This window comes from Lachnellula hyalina, assembly GCF_007821495.1.
Source record: "Lachnellula hyalina strain CBS 185.66 chromosome Unknown contig00161, whole genome shotgun sequence".
NCBI lineage: Eukaryota > Fungi > Ascomycota > Leotiomycetes > Helotiales > Lachnaceae > Lachnellula > Lachnellula hyalina.
In genome coordinates this window covers 27,747-46,581 of record NW_022157275.1, presented here as the reverse complement: position 1 = coordinate 46,581, position 18,835 = coordinate 27,747, and the positions used below count along the sequence as shown (strand labels likewise).

At 49.1% G+C, this 18,835-nt stretch overlaps 8 protein-coding genes across 8 annotated transcripts; 5 read left to right on the top strand and 3 right to left on the bottom strand.

Moving 5' to 3' along the window:
- Positions 1 to 328: 328 nt before the first annotated feature.
- On the top strand, positions 329 to 950 carry UPS2 (Protein UPS2, mitochondrial; the record flags this gene model as incomplete). The annotated part of the gene is made up of 2 exons (XM_031151717.1): positions 329 to 481; positions 534 to 950. 2 exons carry the CDS (start codon positions 329 to 331, stop codon positions 948 to 950), a joined length of 570 nt encoding a protein of 189 aa, XP_031002576.1.
- Positions 951 to 1,280: 330 nt separating this feature from the next.
- On the bottom strand, positions 1,281 to 1,726 carry LHYA1_G006782 (uncharacterized protein; the record flags this gene model as incomplete). Its single annotated transcript, XM_031151716.1, has 2 exons — positions 1,281 to 1,508; positions 1,568 to 1,726. The coding sequence occupies 2 exons, from the start codon at positions 1,724 to 1,726 to the stop codon at positions 1,281 to 1,283; spliced, it is 387 nt and encodes a 128-aa protein (XP_031002579.1).
- A 903-nt stretch (positions 1,727 to 2,629) lies between these two features.
- Positions 2,630 to 5,742, top strand: otaA (Ornithine aminotransferase; the record flags this gene model as incomplete). The annotated part of the gene is made up of 4 exons (XM_031151715.1): positions 2,630 to 3,169; positions 3,220 to 3,921; positions 3,975 to 4,148; positions 4,390 to 5,742. The coding sequence occupies 4 exons, from the start codon at positions 2,630 to 2,632 to the stop codon at positions 5,740 to 5,742; spliced, it is 2,769 nt and encodes a 922-aa protein (XP_031002574.1).
- An 815-nt stretch (positions 5,743 to 6,557) lies between these two features.
- On the top strand, positions 6,558 to 7,853 carry ETR1 (Enoyl-[acyl-carrier-protein] reductase, mitochondrial; the record flags this gene model as incomplete). The annotated part of the gene is made up of 2 exons (XM_031151714.1): positions 6,558 to 6,725; positions 6,819 to 7,853. 2 exons carry the CDS (start codon positions 6,558 to 6,560, stop codon positions 7,851 to 7,853), a joined length of 1,203 nt encoding a protein of 400 aa, XP_031002575.1.
- A 232-nt stretch (positions 7,854 to 8,085) lies between these two features.
- lgd1 (L-galactonate dehydratase) lies at positions 8,086 to 9,567 on the bottom strand (the record flags this gene model as incomplete). The annotated part of the gene is made up of 3 exons (XM_031151713.1): positions 8,086 to 8,673; positions 8,739 to 9,344; positions 9,412 to 9,567. 3 exons carry the CDS (start codon positions 9,565 to 9,567, stop codon positions 8,086 to 8,088), a joined length of 1,350 nt encoding a protein of 449 aa, XP_031002593.1.
- Positions 9,568 to 10,866: 1,299 nt separating this feature from the next.
- Positions 10,867 to 12,253, bottom strand: CMT1_2 (Alpha-1,3-mannosyltransferase; the record flags this gene model as incomplete). The annotated part of the gene is made up of 2 exons (XM_031151712.1): positions 10,867 to 12,035; positions 12,094 to 12,253. The coding sequence occupies 2 exons, from the start codon at positions 12,251 to 12,253 to the stop codon at positions 10,867 to 10,869; spliced, it is 1,329 nt and encodes a 442-aa protein (XP_031002592.1).
- A 1,820-nt stretch (positions 12,254 to 14,073) lies between these two features.
- LHYA1_G006777 (Pantothenate kinase) lies at positions 14,074 to 15,594 on the top strand (the record flags this gene model as incomplete). The annotated part of the gene is made up of 3 exons (XM_031151711.1): positions 14,074 to 14,382; positions 14,436 to 14,665; positions 14,739 to 15,594. The coding sequence occupies 3 exons, from the start codon at positions 14,074 to 14,076 to the stop codon at positions 15,592 to 15,594; spliced, it is 1,395 nt and encodes a 464-aa protein (XP_031002597.1).
- Positions 15,595 to 16,319: 725 nt separating this feature from the next.
- On the top strand, positions 16,320 to 16,734 carry LHYA1_G006776 (uncharacterized protein; the record flags this gene model as incomplete). The annotated part of the gene is made up of 2 exons (XM_031151710.1): positions 16,320 to 16,442; positions 16,558 to 16,734. 2 exons carry the CDS (start codon positions 16,320 to 16,322, stop codon positions 16,732 to 16,734), a joined length of 300 nt encoding a protein of 99 aa, XP_031002596.1.
- Positions 16,735 to 18,835: the final 2,101 nt, after the last annotated feature.

Sequence of the window (18,835 nt, the reverse complement as noted above, 5' to 3'; positions counted from 1 at the left end):
CCCCTTTGATTTGTTCCGTCATTTCCCGCTGCAAACCTACCTTAAGCGAGGGGGCGGAAAACTTCATCATCTTCTTCCCGGGATCAACATCTTGGAAATATCTTGAGTCCCCGCCCACTTAAAACCATCACCAAACAACAGAACGCCCAGGGAATCAACAGAATACATCAGCGCACCCCATCCTCCGCGCCATATACCTCTGACTCCAACTGCTTCACAAACACGACACCAACCCACCTACAAACGCGATTTGGTCACAACCTCGTGCCGTATCTCGAATCTGAGCGCTAGCCCGGCGACCCGCACACGACCGAAGCACACGACCAAAATGAAGGTGTTTTCCAACTCAGAGACCTTCGATTACTCCTGGGAGGAAGTCTCTACTGCAAACTGGCGGAAGTACTGCCCATGGAACGAGAAGTCGACGCATGTCATTGCCGTTGACACCTTATCGCGGCATGTCGATGCTGAGACCGGAATTGTATGCTGCCCTCCACTCCTGCCTGAGATCTACTGAACTAACATGTCCTCAGCTCCGTACCGAACGCTTGATAACGTGCAAGCAAAGCGCGCCGAAATGGCTGGCTTCTTTGATGGGAGGAACAGACGTTTCTCACGTCTTTGAGACTTCCTACGTGGATCCTGAGTCAAAGAAAGTCACCATGGTCTCGCAGAACCTCACCTGGTCGAATATCCTGAGCTGTCAAGAAAAGGTCGTCTACCAGCCCCTATCAGCTACGAAGACACAATTTGTACAAGAGGCGAAGGTGACTGCGTTGTGTGGAGGTTGGCAAAAGGTTAAGAACGCCGTTGAGGAAGCCACAGTTTGCCGCTTCAGCGAGAATGCCCGGTTGGGAAAGGAAGGATTCGAGACTGTGCTGGAGATGAGCCGCAGAGTCTTTAGTGAAGAAAAGAAGAAGCAGACGGAGAGAGAGACGGTGGCGTTGTAGACGGAGCATCTGATGGATTACCGACACAATCACGACACTCACGACTTCACCTTTTTTATTAGAACTCGGCAGTGTTATTAAAAGTCCCTTTTCGGAGTCTGGGACATAGAGAGATATGGGTTTAGCAAGGAGTTCTGGGTTCACATGGAGAAGAGCGCCATAGACAATGATCTGCGTTGTATAGTAATAGATGTACCCTTAATTGCCTTCATTCTGCAGAAGAAACAAGGATCAAATAGAATAGAGAGCTGGAAGACAAGATCAAACCTTGCACAATATCTCAAAGCCGTGAAACATCACCTTTAATATCAATCCTACGTTACATATTGGTTAACATTGATCCTTTGCTGTTTTCGAGATCCTAGCTTTACACCTCTGCTCATAACCCACCACTACTTTCCTAAATCCTGCATCCAACTTCCCCTTCAAAACTCTAGCAATGACCTCCCCGGCCTCCTCATACCTCTGAAAGAAGTACAGCTCCTCGATGGCATGCAATATCGTCTGTGACTCAGGCTTTGACGGATGGTCAATAGGGATTTGGAGTGTTTTCCACAGCTTCATTTGTGACCACAAATTAGTATACAACCAAGATAATCATAGGAAATAATGTGTACCTCTCCGGTTTCAATCTTCGGCCTCCAACCTGCTCTCTGCCGTTGAAAGTCTTCCTCGGACTGGAAATCTCGTGGCACCTTGACGCTCTCGTTGGCGGACCCATCTGCTGAGCTGACTTCGATGTTAAAGAGGCCTCCATCTTCGTCGTCGTCGTCCATCTTTCTTGACTCTGCAAACGCTCTTTCTTGGAGGTTTCTTAGTTGTGTAAAGTAGTGTCACGCAGAGAAACAAATCTCTTATCCAGCGATAAGCATTTTGATGGTGATCACTTTAGACCGAGGCAGGGCAGGGCAGGGACCTTCCTGATATTTCAGCCGATGTTCGTTGGTTCAACCTTCACCTCGATCAAACTCTAACGATTTACGAATATGGAGTGTACTTGAACATCACAATACTCTATGGAAGAACAAGCCAATCCAGAAGACTTGGGGCAGTTATACTGTATCCCCATCTATGGCGCTGTGAGAAAGGAAAACCAGCTACCTAACTAATCCTATTCCTGGCTCAGTTCGTACTCACTCACTTGCCTTTCCTAGATATGTTTTATATATTCCATCGCTCGTCGTCGGCTTTGGAACATCTTGCCTCCAGCCTACGCTCACCCGTCCAGTCAATGGCAATCGATGGCTTGTAATGCTGCAGCATGATAGGTGCACATCCCAGACTGTACGCCGCCCCTTGTCAATAACACCCCACCATGGAATCCCCTAAGCGCAGGAACACACGAAGGCCGACGACAATTCTGCTCTGGTCAACCCTTAAAGGCAGGTTTGAGCGTAGAAGAAGTCTTTTAGTCAACCAAGTGGTCATGGGACGAAAGATAAGTTCATGCTCACATCTATCCGCATACACTTGCACTTAGAGGTCTAGTATAGACAAACAGACTTTTCACGAGACGTAGGTGTATGGTAGGTACAAAACAGTGGCCCTCCCCCACATTTCCTCCTCACACAACCTTCTCTTCTTTGCAGTGCAACAAAGATAAATCACCTACCTCCACTACTACTACTCCTACTACTCCGAGATATTGAACATACAAGCAATATCAGCAATCTGCAATCATGGCTCCCCACACAAATGGAACCGTTGATACCAATAACAGCATCCTCAAACCCACCGCCCCAACATTTCAACCCGTCGCCGCACTCGCAGACTCCAAGTACCACTCAACCTCCACAGCCTCAGCAATTGAAACCGAGAACAAGTACGCAGCCCACAACTACCACCCCCTACCTATAGTGTTCGCGCGCGCCCAAGGCTCCAGCGTCTGGGACCCAGAAGGGAACCACTACATCGATTGCCTTTCAGCATATAGCGCTGTCAACCAAGGCCACTGCCACCCGGAACTTGTCAAGGCATTGTGCGAGCAGGCAAGCCGGCTCACGCTCTCCTCGCGCGCCTTTCACAATGATGTATTCCCAAAATGGGCCGAGAAGGTCAAGCAGGTATTTGGCTATGACATGGTGCTGCCGATGAATACTGGTGCAGAGGCCGTCGAGACGGCCATTAAGATCGCGAGAAAGTGGGCGTACAAGGTGAAGGGTGTGGAGCAGGGGAAGGCGTTGGTATTTTCTGTTACGGAGAACTTTCATGGACGGACGGTATGCTTCCCTTCTATAAAACAAGATCAATTGACTAATCTGCGAAATAGATGACAGCAATCTCCATGTCTACGGATCCCGAGTCCCGCGACAATTACGGTCCTTACGTCCCAGGCGTTGGCGCCGTGAGCCCCTCGACCGGCAAACCCATCCGCTTCAACAACGTTCCCGATCTCGAGGCAGCTCTGGACGCCCACGGAAAAGACACCGCAGCATTCATCGTCGAGCCTATTCAAGGTGAAGCAGGTGTCGTTGTACCGGATGACGATTACCTTACCAAGGTCCAGGAATTGTGCAAGAAACACAACGTCTTGCTTATCTGCGATGAGATCCAAACTGGTATCGGACGAACCGGACGCATGCTTTGCTCGGAATGGGCGGGTATCAAACCAGATCTAGTCACCCTTGGAAAAGCCATTTCGGGGGGCATGTATCCTGTTTCTTGTGTTTTGGGATCGAAGGAGGTTATGCTCACTATTGAGCCTGGAACGCACGGTTCGACATACGGTGGAAATCCGCTGGGATGCGCTGTTTCTATCCGTGCGTTGGAGATCATGGAAGAAGAGGACTTGACCGCGAAGGCCCAGGCGCTGGGCAATTTGTTCAGACAGGGACTAGCGGATTTGAAGAGCCCGATGATTAAGTTGGTGAGGGGAAAAGGCTTGTTGAACGCTGTTGTTATTGATGAGTCGAAGACTGGGGGTCACTCGGCCTGGGACTTGTGTATGTTGTTGAAGAGCAAGGGACTGCTGGTAAGTTTACCCTATAATCTGCGTTCAAGATGGAAAATTCTAACATTGAACAGGCTAAACCAACACATGAGAATATCATCCGTCTCGCACCACCCCTTGTCATCACAGAAGAGCAAATTAAAGACGCACTACGCATCATCGGCGAAGCTATCATCGAACTCCCGAATCTGAAGGGCGCGAAAGAGCATGAGGTTATCCCCGATAGCGAAAAGGGCGTTCATATCCATGTGGACCTATAAGTAATACCCACCGCACGATAACGGCGTTTATGTTTATAACAGGACTGGGATTGGAATATGCATAGGTAGGCAAAAGGATTATTACAATTACGGGCACAAACTGCATTAGATAGGTTATAGACTAGACTCTAAAATTAGTTACGCTTTAAATCCGTTCTGCGCGTACGCCAATTAATCACCGCAGGGCCCACGCAACTTTTGACACAGCTGACTACTAATTTAGAACCAGGCCCTACGCGTCCACGGCGGGATTCCTCAGCTTATATTTCACGTATCTGCTTCGGCTACCTTGTTGCTTCTTTTGTTCAATTATCAACCCAACCACACTGTTTGTTACTGTGCTGAGGTACTGCATATAGGCGTGAAGCTTATTCGCAAACACGCACTTTATTCACTCGCATCCTCAATCATCGAACTTCAGCCGCACAAAATTGTCATGGCAGAAGATCATGTTGGGAGTAAGGCTTCAGTTGCCGCAATTATGAATGCCATCACCCATCGTTCCTTCCGACACTGGACCCGCGCAGTCTCCGTGGCATTCATTCTCCTCGCCGGCTACCTCTCTCTTCGATTTTTCTCTGGCTATCACGAATCTCCGTATCTCACCTCCCCGATAGATAGTGACGCCTCCGCCTCGGCGCCCGAACCTCCGCCAACCCTAAGTGTCAACCTGGTCCTAGCCTCCACGCAGAAGGACAACGTCGATTGGGCACACAATGTCAGCATCCCGAATGCAAATCTGAACATTATACGCTATGTTGCGGATGATCCAAATGCGCAGTATCACCCGCCGCAGAACAAGGGCAATGAAGCGATGATCATCCTCACCTACCTCCACGAATTCTACGACGACCTGCCAGACATATCCATCTTCACGCACTCGACTGATGGCGCCTGGCACAACGAAGAGCTCTTCGACTTGCGCATTGCGCCCGCGCTCAACGTTCTCGATCTCGACGAGGTCGTTCGCCGACAATACGTGAATCTGAAGGTCAGCGGCTATAATGGCTGCCCGGCATGGATCAATACTAGTATTACCAGTATTTCGTCGCCTGGTTACAGTGGGTTGAAGGAGGAGGAGCCCTATATGAAGGAAATCTTCCAGGATAATTTCCCCGGAGATGAGGTCCCGGAGATCTTTGGGAGTGCGTGTTGTTCGCAATTTGCGGTTACCAAGGAAGCCATACAAGCCAAGCCGCGAGAACAATACTTGCGACATCGAGATTGGTTGTTGAACCAGCAGTACCCGAATAATATCTCTGGGCGATTGTGGGAGCATTTGTGGGCATATATCTTCCTCGGGAGAGCAGTGGAGTGTCCGGTGGAATATAAGAATATGTGTCGCCAGTACCATATCTGCTTCGAGAACCAGGAGAGTTACGAGCGTTGGGTCAAGATGGAGAAAGAGCGGCTTAACTACGAAGAGAAGAAAAACAATCCAGAGTTGCCGAATCCGGATGAAGCTTCGGTGAAAGCGATGGAGAATTTGAAGTTCGTTATTACGAATATGAAGGAGGGGGCTGTGACGAGGGGTAAATCGGCATCGCTGAGGGAAAAGATTGCTGGTGATCTGCCCAAATGAGTTCTATCGAGTCAGTGAATAGAAGCGCCGCAGGATGGCACGATACAACTGGCGATCGAGGCAGCTGGACATGCCGCACCCTGGACTACTATGCCCCCATTGACGGTCTGCTACAAGACAGAAACCCAAGGAGCAAGTCCGAAAGCTCAATCGCCCTTCAATAGTCAACGACGACACAACATTCAAGGTCCCCGCCTGGAGTGACTCCTTCCTGAATGATGCAGCGGACTGCATCCAAAAATGATATCCAGCAACCCACTCAAAATTCAACCGCCTCAGCTGGCGACGGAGGTGATATATATACCCTGTGTATGCGTTCAAAATTGAGGGAAGATGTTCGAATATACCCGGGCTATTATTTTACATTGCAATACGCGGAAAAGGAAAGAAGAGGACCAAGTTGTCTGAGTGCTGGATACTCGAAAAAGAACGGGCATGTTATGCACTTGGTAAATATTGATGGAATTGGGTTGTCGAATAGCATCAGGGATAGGTTATAGACTGTTAAATATTGAGCTCCAGATTTCGAATACATATGATTGAATGCATCTTTTGCCTATGTTCCTGTTAACATCTTGGCTGACGCGGCGGCTCACCATTTCTCTAGCAATAAGTTTTATGTTTTACAGGTACAGGCTGTTGCAGGTAGACCTTGTGCTTGCTGCCACGTGAGACCCCTGCCATCGAATCAATGGACCAATGGCTCAAGCTCAGCACCTCGGCCCGCCAACGTCATACTGTATCTTTTGAAGCTCCAAGTGCCGGGAAACTTCACTTCTTCAATTCATCTTCAACACTTCGGCATCACCAACACAATGTCACTCCCACGCACTATACGGGCTGGCACACGTCCTACGGGACTCATCCCCGGAGCATTGGGGCCTAGATATGGGCAAATGATGGGCAAAAGGCACAAGTCTGGGCCATACGGTTACACACAGGCGAAAGCACTGGTGTATTCGAAATACGGCAATCCAGCCGATGTACTCTCGTATATCCTCCATTCCCTTAATACTCATCCTAAATACATTATCTACCTATGGTTATGCATCAGATCTCTAGCTAACACCCACTAGTCTTCACACACACTCCATAACGCCCTCGCTCCCCCCTCAACCCTCCTCCTCCGCACCCTCGCAACGCCCATAAACCCCGCCGACATAAACCAAATCCAAGGCGTCTACCCAGCCCGCCCCCCCTTCACCAGCCTCCTCGGGACCCCCGCGCCCTCGGCCGTCGGCGGCAACGAAGGCTGTTTCGAGATCCTATCTTCCCCCGCGCCCTCTACCAACCTCTCAAAAGGCGACTGGGTAATCATGCGTTCGACGGGCTTCGGGACCTGGCGCACGCACGCTACAGCTAGTCCGAACGACGTAATCAAGATATCCAATAAAGAAGGATTGAGTCCCATTCAGGTCGGCACCGTGAGTGTCAATCCGTGCACAGCGTATCGCATGTTACGGGATTTCGAGACGCTGGATCCGGGGGCCGGGGACTGGTTTATACAGAATGGTGCGAATAGCGGGGTGGGGCGGGCTGCGATACAGTTCGGGCGCTTGTGGGGGGTCAAGAGTCTGAATGTTATACGGGACCGCCCGGATGCGGCGGCGACGCAGGCGATGAAGGATGATTTGCTGGCATTGGGTGCTACGAAGGTTGTGACGGAGTCGGAGTTGATGAGTAGGGGCTTCAAGGACCAGGTTGCGGAATGGACGAATGGGGGACGGGAGAAGATCAAGGTGGGACTGAATTGTGTGGGAGGGAAAGCTACACAGGTTCTGGTGAAACAGCTGTCGAGTGGTGGACATCTTGTGACGTATGGAGGCATGTCGAAAGCACCGGTAGAATTGCCTACAGGGCTGCTTATTTTCAAGGATCTGAAATTCAGTGGGTTTTGGGTGAGTCGGTGGAGTGATGAGAATCCGGCGGAGAAGAAGAGGACGGTGGACGAGATTCTGGAGTGGACAAGGAAAGGGGAGTTTAAGGATATCCCGGTGCAGGAGATGAGATGGGATTGGAACACTGAGGCGGAGAAGCTCAAGGAGGGTGTGGCGGGGACTCTTGAAGGCTTTAGGGCGGGGAAGGGGGTATTTGTTTATGGTGATACGTGAATGAGATGCTGAGCTTTTGGCTCTTTCTAGATTGTGTGATTGTTTGATTCTTTTGGGAAGTAATACAGGATGCCATCGTTGCCCTGCGGACGAGAGCCCAACCTCAAAACCCTCGACCCCCTTTTACTACACTAGGATGACGCTCATGGGCGTCATACAGGATGCCATCGTTGCCCTGCGGAAGGAAGCCCACCATGAAAACTCCCGACCCCTATCTAACCTCAACACCAACTTATATCTTCTCGCCCTCCAAAATCGGCTTCGCCTCCGCACTCTTCCACCACCCCTTCTCCCCACCCGGAAAGCTAAACAGATCCATCGACTCGGGCTTCATCTCAACACTATACCCCGGCTCCTGGGGCGTCTGATAATACCCATCCTTGATAACAGCCGGATGATTGAAATGCTCATGCAAATGATCCACATACTCCAACACACTGAGTTTCCCACTCACACAAACATAATCAATCGTGCTCAGATGCTGCGTATATTCTGGCAGTCCCACACCGCCGCTATGCGGCACAATGGGGACGTTGAACTTCTTGGCCATCAGGAGGACGGCCAGGACTTCGTTGACGCCACCCATGCGGCAGGCATCGATTTGACAGACGTCGATAGCGCCACTGGCGAGGAGCTGCTTGAAGATGACGCGGTTCTGGCACATTTCGCCGGTGGCGACGCCGATTCCGTGGGGGCGTAGAGCGTCGCGGATGGCTTTGTGGCCAAGGATGTCATCGGGGGAGGTGGGCTCTTCGATGAACCAGGGTTTGAATTCTTTGAGCTGTTGCATGTATTCGATGGCTTCGGGGACAGACCAGACCTGGAGTTTAAATATCAGTATATGCAGATTGGTGTAAATATTGAGGAGGGAAAGAGGAGAAATACCTGATTCGCATCCACCATCAAAATATTTCCCTTGTCATACCCAATAACACTCCTCGCAATAGCCAACCGTCTCTTATCCGCCTCAATACTCGTCCCAACCTTCAGCTTGAAATGCCTGTACCCCTTACTCAACGTCTCCTCCAACAGTCCCTTCATCTTCTCCTCCCCATACCCAAGCCACCCTGCACTAGTAGTATATGCCGGCACAGCGCGACTATCCAACGCATCCTGCAACCTCTTCTCCTTGCCCTCCTCCTCGCCCTTCAACATCTGCACCGCCTCATCCGGCGTGATCGCATCGGTGATATAGCGGAAATCAATACAGCGCACAAACTCCTCCGGCGACATATCCGCCACGATTCTCCAGACCGGCTTGTTCAACGTCTTGGCCCACAGATCCCAGATGGCGTTTACGACCGCGCCGAGCGCCAGGTGAATGACGCCCTTTTCAGGCCCGATCCAGCGTAATTGCGAGTCGGAGACTAAGTAGCGCCATGTCTGGCCCCAGTTTGCGACGAGCGAGGAGAGCGTGCGGCCTTTGATGCGGTCGGCGACGTTGTCGATGGCTTTGCAGACGATGTCGTTGCCGCGGCCGATGGTGAAGGTCTGGGGGGGAATAAGAGGTTAGTATAATAGTAACAATGTAAAGGGAGAAGAGGTGTTAGGGGCATACCATGCCGTGACCGGAGAAGGGCGAGTCGGTCTTCAAGATGCAGTATGCGGCCGAGTAGTCGCCTGCTGCGTTCATGGCGTCCGAGCCTGTCTTGTCGAGAGATGTTGGGAATCGCACATCGCGCGTGTCCCAGCCTGTGATAGTGACTTCTGCCATGATCAATGGTGTATATGTGCCTTTGTGGTTGTAGGTAGGTGGGGTGCTTTTGTGCAGTTGGGGATGGTGGGGTAGAGTGGGGTTAATTGGAGATTGGAAAAGAGAGAATCTTCAAGGAAACAGGAAAACGAGGGAATCTTCACGAAACAGAAGAGAGAGATATATATAGAGAGAGAAAGACATATTGAAGGAGGGAAGGAAGATATATACTCCGCCAAAGTACAAACCCAGCTGCATTCTTTCACCCGTCGGGTTAATAACCATAGTACGGCAGATGGAGGGGAAATATACGCGACGTTTGATTGATGGAGAAACTTCCGGCGCTTCAAGCCCACACGAGTCGGCGCACTAGGAGTAGCATAGCATAGCGGCCCTCAATCTATTCGGATTTTCATTAGCGAACTCATGTTTAACCCTTAAAGTAAGTCGGCGATTGACGGGGTACTTGAACTAAGGAGTCTCCTTCTGATACTAGCTAATTCACACTTCAGTCTGGATTATCCCTTACAGAATGTTAGGGTTGTTAGTCTAGGAGAAGAATCTAGGCATTCGAGAGTTTGCGAAGAAGTAAGAGAGGGAGGGGCGTATCAAGTATAGATAGGGGCAGCCCAGCGTTTAATCACGTGTTTTCTCTGCTGAGGAATGCTGCTGAGGAATGCTGGAAAGGTGTAACGGAGAGCGGTGCCGTCGACGATGTTACAACTGCCAAGTCAGAGCAGCAGTGAATTCTCTTGCCATCCAGCCAACCGTTTGATCTCGCCGGAAGTTTGGTGACGGGGCACTGGCGAGAAGAAAACAATAAGGCCAAGCGGCCAAACCCCACGCTGAGCCTTGAAAGAGATAGATTGCACATCAATAGCACACAAAGAGATTAGGCGGAAAGAATAGGGTATATATTTGAGAACTCCTGCGCTGGGTATCTTGCTCTATATTGTACAATTATCCCAATATATTGTTACACAGAAAACGCTACTTGGCAGGAAGTCTCCGCTCTGGTGAGGCTCCTCCTCGTGGCCTAACATCGCCCTCTCCTGCAATCAACCGCCATGTACTGGCGATTATGTTGTCTTGGGGCGTGTGTTGCTACTGCTTCTCCTTTTTATTGAGCTTCTGCCACCCTCTCATTGTCCTTCTCAAGATACTCTAGATTGCTAGTCATATGCCACACCTGTAGAGTTGAGTACTCCTTCCCTTTTCGTTGTGCCAGTTAGCCTGGATTTGATATGGCGAGCGCAACACAATGCATGTGGTAAGATTCTGAAGTTTCCGAAGACAGAGGATAATCCACCAAACAATTGCTCAGGATAAATCTTTGACCAAAGTTTCATTCCATGGGAGCCAAGACTGGCTGTACCAATTTGGCGCGCACTTGACTTTCTCAGGCGGGCCTTTCCAGACAATCATATCATCCGTGCCATTGAGGTTAGACGACACAGTTCCCTTCTGTTTCTTGATTTTCCGCGAATTCTCGTCCGTATATTCGACGTTGACCGTCGGTATCACCGCAATCTTCCCGTATCCAATATGCCACATTTCCTTGCAGAACACAGTAGGTTCTCCCATATAACACTCTCCTTCAGCCGAGCGTCGAAACTTTATTTTTTGGTCCAGCAATGGCCGCGCGGTAAAGGCCGTTCCACCATTCCAGCAAGCATACACTTGGAAGGGCTTGTTATTCACGTATCGCTCGAGAGTCTCTTCGTTGTTCCAGAATAGGTTTTGAGAGCTGTCCCAACTGCCCGAATCGCTGACCTCGAAGAACGTATCGCCCTTGATATCGCGCGCAACCCAGACATCGTAGAAGGTCTCGATTCCTTCGTCCATCCAGTCCATCGCGCAAGTCATATCTGCTTTCAGGTGTATGCGCTGATGTACGAGCTCGAGTATGTCTTCCATGCAGAGCGAGACGTCGTTGAGGAATATCACGGTGGCATCGTTGGACCATTCATTCGCATTTTCGATTAGAGGTTCGAGGGCTTCGTTGCGCAGATCTGCCAGCATCTGTATGCGATCCATTTCTTCTGGGTTCTTGTCGCTTGAGTTGAAGTAATACGGGATCTGCTCTTCTTCGAGTGGGCCGCGCAACATCTGCATAACTTCATATGTTCCATCGGTTGATCGCCCTTCTATAACCGACAAGGCGCTTTGGTCTGGGCCAAGGAATCGTATGGTCTCGATTATTGAACCCAGGAGTCGGGGAAGTACTGGCGCGTTTTCATGGAGGTTTAAAGCGAAAAAGAATTGTCGTTTCGGGGCCGAGAAGAGGTTGTATTGAGTCTTGCCACGGAAAGGGTCTCGCAGATACTCATACCGACTGGTATTGAAAGTAGGGCATTCCAGTCTATCGAATGTGGTATCCTCGGGCCTCATGATGGCTTCGATATAGAGTGGGGCTTCTTTCATCAGTGTCGCATCGCCTGGTTTCATTTCTGGAGCAGGTTTGGTTGTAGGCGCCGTCGAATTGCCAGCTGTCAGAACATGTTAGCAGATTATATCGGAGCGCAGCCTTTGTCTTATAATACTTACATTTAACATGGCTCCACAGGTCTGTTGCTGAAGGCGTACTGAACGTTGGGGTTTGCACGAGGCCCAGGTGTATGACAAAGAGCAGTATCGCAAACAGTACCACCCCGGCCTGCAAGATTCTGGTCAAGTTCGCTATGCGCAGTCCTTGGAAACGAAGCATCTTGAACCAGGACAAGCAAGAAATCACCCAGGTCGCGCGCGTCGAACAAGTGTGGAAAGATAAAAACGAAGGAGAGTTGGGACGAACACCTGGGAAGAGGAGCTTTAGATAGTGAAAATATTATGGACCCGGGGTGGGCGGGGCGAGCTATAAATTCTAGATTGGAGCCATCTGCTGTACAAAGTATTTTGGTACCTATCAAATCATCCTACTGCTTTAGGTACCGGTAGAATACTCATCAGGTAACCTGCTCGTGCTGATAGTAAGTAAGCCTCTCTTGGCGATGGCTTTCGGGTGTAGGGTAGGTAAGGGTAGATCAATTAGGTATTCTTAGCATTTGCATGACGCCTGAAATTTAAATCCCACATGGCGCAGGACTACTTAATCATATCCGAAAACCGAATACTGAGATAAAGCACCCTGGAATAGGGTTATTAGGCGATCGTGGATCAACTTTCTAACCTTCTGGATGACTTTGCAACTTATCCCCAACCGCTCAGCCACGGGGGATTCAAAAGGGGTGCGCCTTAGAATGAGACCTTAAAATGAGATGCAGTGCTGCTGGGTCGCTGAGCAAATGAGAATACGGTACGGGAAACTAAATCTGACTGTACGTGACTACTACTTAGCGCCCGTAGCTTCTACTTCTACAACCCGACTTTCGGTTTTGGTTTAACCTAGACTTTCAAGTACCCGTATTTATCACTAAATGTAGTTTTGAGGGAGCTTCTTTTATTATAGCTGCAATCATTACACTAGTTTGACCAAGTGTTCAATCCTCGAGCTAATTTAGAAGTACTAGTTGGTTCGTCGAGGGCCAAGACCTAGGGTACGTACCTTGTAAGGTAGGATTATAACCCTGCAGAGGCTGACGGAGCCACTGAAACTCGATGCCAAGTACTAAATACAAGGGCTAGGGCTACAGTACTGTACACTATCATCTGCTACGAAGTACACAGGGTTGCCCTATTCAAAGCGGATCATTTCAACTCTTACTTCGTAAAAGGAATCAAACTACTTTTACGCCGCATACGAGTACAGAAGATAAGTATACAGCGTAAACCGTGACCTGTAAGTACCTACGTAAGCCTTTCAGATTCGCAGATCCACGCAATGGGATTCGTATGCTCCGTGCGGCGAATTGTCCAGTTTCAGCCTCAACGTGAAATTGCATCTTCTGTGCGGAGACTAGAAAGGCTTGTCAAGCCAAGTCTAGGCTTTCTCCGATGAATGGTGACTTGCCTACTTACTACTGTAGACTACCACGACCTAATAATAGTAATAATAATAATGTCAGATACAAGTTATTAGTGTCGGCCAGAGACCGACAGACTGGGTCCCAGACAATGGGATTGTGAAGTCTTCTCACTCAGCCCAATCCCAACTTCACCGAAAATGATGTAAGCTAGAGATTAACAATGGAATTAATACCCACCTACCTACGGAGTAGACATGGAGAGCTCATATTCAGACCTAGTTATTTCATAGTTGAGATAAGATATGCATTTTCTGATGCTCTCGGGTTTTACAGCGAAATTAAGGTTAAAGTAAAGCGACGGGAAGCGAGCCCCTAATTAAAATGCCTGTTCACCGAGGGGCAACTCCAAAAGGGATCTCGGGGATAAGGAAGGTGCTGTGCGGTGCGAAATGACCTTATCGATAACGGTTAAACTCCGGTGTCGACTACAACCCCAAATAATCTATAACAACAGAACAGAACAGGACAGTCACAATATTTCCTTTCACTTGACCTCCCACGGTCACCATTGCCTTTCACCCCGCTTCCTCCTGGCGTAAAGCCCAGTACCTTCCCCTCTATCATGTCTGCGGAAGCCTTGCGGGTAGACTTAGATATGCACCCCCTCAGCGGCGGCGAAGACAGTGCTCAAAACACTCCGAAGGGGAGCCCCGCTACCCCAAAACACCACCTCCGCATGAGGCCGAACACTGCCGAAATAGACAGCACTATCACGCATCCAGGTTCAGTCAAGATCAATGTTCAAGGCGCCTTCATCGTTGACCAGGATCCCGAGTCTCCAAATAGCAAGGCCGTGAATGGGGGGAGCCATGATACTAGAGATATCCGGTTGCCTAACCACACTGCCGTCGTCAGTCATATTGCTGTGGATGTATGTTGTTCCGCTGGGCTGCGGTGGTCCCCCATAACTGACTGGCCGGGTAGATTGGAGGATCCCTAGCTAAGCTTGTTTACTTCTCTCGAGAACCCCATTCCCGCGAACCCGGCGGACGCTTGAACTTCATAAACTTCGAAACGGACTGTATAGACGACTGTGTGGAGTTCATGAGGCAGTTGAAGATCAAGCAGCAAAAGCTCAATGGATCAAACCCGGGAGAATTGTGTATCATGGCTACTGGTGGGGGGCCTACAAGTTTTATGACAAGATTCGAGAGGTACTGGGTGTAGATGTTCTACGCGAAGATGAGATGGAGTGTCTAATAATTGGTAAGCTCGGAATTCCTTCAGTATCCATGTAAGAGAACAGACTGATATTGTGCATGATGCAGGCCTCGATTTCTTTATCACGGAGATACCCCGAGAAGTGTTCACATATAGTGAAACCGACCCAATGCAATTCACAGAACCTCATTCTGACATATACCCCTATCTACTGGTGAATATCGGCTCCGGCGTGAGCATGATCAAGGTCTCCGGACCTCGAGAATACCAGCGAGTTGGCGGGACCTCTCTTGGTGGTGGGACTCTCTGGGGTCTCCTTTCTCTCCTTACCGGCTCTCGAACCTTTGATGAAATGCTTGGTATGGCAGAGCGGGGCGACAACGCAAAAGTAGATATGTTGGTTGGTGATATATACGGGGCCGATTATGGGAAGATCGGGTTAAAAAGCAGTACGATTGCAAGCTCCTTCGGAAAAGTATTCCGCATGAAGAGAGAAGCAGAGCGTGAGGCAGAAGATAGCGGTAGGCTCGCAAACGGTAATGATCATTCTAGTCCGCCATCGCCTGACGACATCCCGTCCTCTTCAGCTCCTGATCCGCCTTTCTCTTCATCAGATGTATCACGTTCGCTTTTATACGCAATCTCCAACAACATAGGTCAAATTGCCTACTTGCAATCCGAGAAACATTCTCTCTCTACTATTTATTTTGGAGGTAGTTTTATTAGAGGCCATAGACAGACGATGAATACTCTCAGTTATGCGATCAAATTCTGGAGTAATGGGGAGAAAAAAGCATATTTCCTGAGGCACGAGGGTTATCTTGGTGCCGTTGGTGCTTTCTTGAAAAGACAACCCAGGGATTGGGGACGGAGGAACAGCCTTCACGAAGGAACTGGCTTAGGGACTGAGACAAGGGCTTGAAGTTGGGGCCGCAGCAGCTACTGTAGCGCCGAAAACTAATGACTTATAAAGGGATTATGTTTGTGCAATATGCTGGAAGCTTGCACAAGTGGCGTATGAGGAATTGAATTCCATGCAAAGTATTCCTCACATCCCACCGAAGAAATTTCGGCAACGCTACTTCCTTCAACCGTCTCACTCCGTCTCACTCCGCCGAGAACCCGACATCGCCTATATACGCCTCACATTCGGTGGAGAGCTCTTGGTTAGACCTATTCCTTTTGCCAAAGCAAACGCTTCGACCGTCTTACTCCCCCGCACCATGTCGAAGACCCCCAACGCATCGCTTCCATCGGCACATACGAAGAATTCTGAGCGGTTCAAGCAAAGAGTGGCACCCTCTCTTGAATTAGACTCTAACTTGAAAAAAAAAAATGGAGTTGTGGGTTTCGATGGCATAAGTATTTCGGTCACATTTGATAAATGTCGATGGACGTTTAGATTTTATGAAAAAGGGGGGAGATTAGCGCTTCTGGCTCATTTCGGCAACCAGATAAAACTCCCAAGCCAAAAAGATTGAGGACAGCCTTATCCAACGTCCCAAGTTCCAAATTTGCTGTGTAATAAATTGAAAGTAGCAACCACCACAAAACGCCAATCAATGCAGTGATGTTTTTTCTTACAGCTTCAACTATGCTCCCCTGTTAGCATCAATTCGAAATCTTCAACCCAAATCTACGTAAACAATGTCCGTCCCCGCCCGACTGCAGAAGATCCGGCGCATAGTTTGGACAGGAGCCATCGCGGGTGTAACAGCGACAGGAGCATGGTATGGCGCTGGACTGAAAATACAAAGGGATGCGAAAAGGGTAAAGCCGCTCTACTTGGGTTCCTATTTTGCATGCTTCTTGATAAACACCTGTTTAATCCAATTTCCTCGTTATTCGTTCCAAGAAGGATGACTGCTAATGTGAGGATGCACAGGATGTACAAAAACGCTACGAAGCCACGCCCGCAGAAAAGATAGCACAGCTTGAGGAACAGAGGGGCGGCTTGGTCGCGAAAAGAATTGGGTTGGAGAAGAAGATTCAGGAGCTCGAGTTGAGAGCGCAAGGGAAGACGTGGGCGGAGAGTAGGGAGGGGAAGGAACGGAAGCGGTGATCATCATTCGATACGAGGGTGACGAGAAAATATTCGGGCGATTCGAGCGGGCAGAGGAAGTTGGTAGATGGAGAATGCCAAGGTATAGAGTGAGGCTCTAGATATATGGGCGAGACGAATACCGGCCGACGCTGGAGCGGAAGATCTGAGGAAGACTGGAGGAAACCCCCCTGTCCTCAAGTACAAAGGATGAACCGAATGCTATTCATGCTTCTCACTTCCACTGGGTGACGCATTGTACTTTAGAGTATGTACGAAAATACGCATCCGCAACCATCGAACGGGATCAAACTTCTGCTTTACGGAGTGTAATACTCCCCCGCTTCTTCTACACGTGGGAATTAGAGCTACTTCTCAAAGTATTAGACTGTTCCGGAGCACTTTGGACGCCAACCGCAGCGGCATTAAGAACCCTTTGCCTCTCATCCAACTCCTTACAGTAGCCACCACGTACCGCTCCTACAGCTGCATACCGCTTATGATGCGCATGCATAAGTATATGATTCTAAGTGCTTTCCTCTCCCCCTCTCCTTCACTTTCGAACAGCTTAAAAAGAAGCCATTCATTGACATCAACCCCAACGGCCATGTGCTAGCTATAGAGGAGCCTAGCACGGGTTTTAGTTCTATAGGAGTCGAGTGCCATCTACAAGTACCTAATCGAGCAATATGATGTCAGTCATCACCTTTCCTACAACACCGTGAATAGCACTCGGATATTTGGACCAGGCTCCTTATTAAGTAGGTTATAAATGAACCAAGCTGGTACTCAAATTTTTCGAAGGAATAAAGTCGATGCGTGTGGTGCTTGGTGATGTGGCATAGGAAAGGATCACTATCCTGAAGTAATCTTAAGGTCAATTACTACAAAGGAGATGTGGAGTTTTTCCGGTGAGTTGTTGCAGTTTGAGCGATATTTACGCTAAGTAAGCCATTCTGGGACTCCTTCGCCCCGATAAATTTTGACCTCACTCTGCAACTACCACTCATGTGGACTACTCATAGGCTTATACCTACATACTGTACGCATTTCACACATAGATCCCTTGCCTACCTTATTGTAGGTACCTAGGTAGGTATCGAAGCTCGAAAACCTTTTCTCCGAGAAACCCTTGTCAAACCCTGGCTCTGACTTGGTTGAGCATCTGGTGGACCCAAGACAGACAACGCAAACTCACCCTGCCTGTTCATACGCTTTACAAGAGTCGAACGACTTTGGGATGGAGCCTCATTCCTTTTATTATCTGGGCTATGCTCACTATGGGAGCTCCCTAACATTCGTAGGTACGAGGCTTCAACAAACGTTTCTTGGTCGCTCCCACACAGGCGGGGAAGTGACCAAGACCAAGCGCCAGAAGCACTTATGCCGTTTGCTACCTCCTCAGTTACTATACGACTATGAGAATACCGTAGTCTTGTTCTATCTTGCACGCCTGCGCGCGTTTCAGCCTTGACGATGTCAAAATAAGCCACCACGTGCAGTCGTTGATTGGATTTACTGTACCCCTCGCTTGGAGCTAAGTCCCCCAAATCCGAAAGCTCGGAGCCGCAACCCTGACGCTCATGAAATAACGAGGCCTAATTCGGAGGAAATAGTTTTCCTGGGTTCTATATTATTCCTACTTCATCAATCCGGGACACCATTTTTCTTATGTGATGATCTGCTTCATCCAGGCGTTCAAGCTTCCAACACGTTTAATTAAGTCGCAAAATGGCATGGACAAGCTGTCAATTTCAGTGTCTTTGCACTCTCGAAAGACATCTTTCTCTAAGCCAACTAACTGTGATTGGATCCACAAGTGTCGTATTGATGACAAGTAGCAAGGAGCCGCGTCTTCTTCAAATCTCACGAAGGAAGCAAAGGATTGTTGAGCCTTTCAAGGCTGAAAACGATACTTCGAAGCACGTTTCTCTTCTTTTGTCCCTCAATAGCTGAAAACCCTCTGCCAAGTATTCTATGTGCCTCTTCCTTTGACTCGTCTGTAAGCAAGAGAAGATTGATATAGTCCTTTTGAAAGCGCGCGCATTTCAGCGCCGTTACACACACATATATATATGAGAATATCGTCCTTTGCATCGCGTACCAGCATCACACATTATCC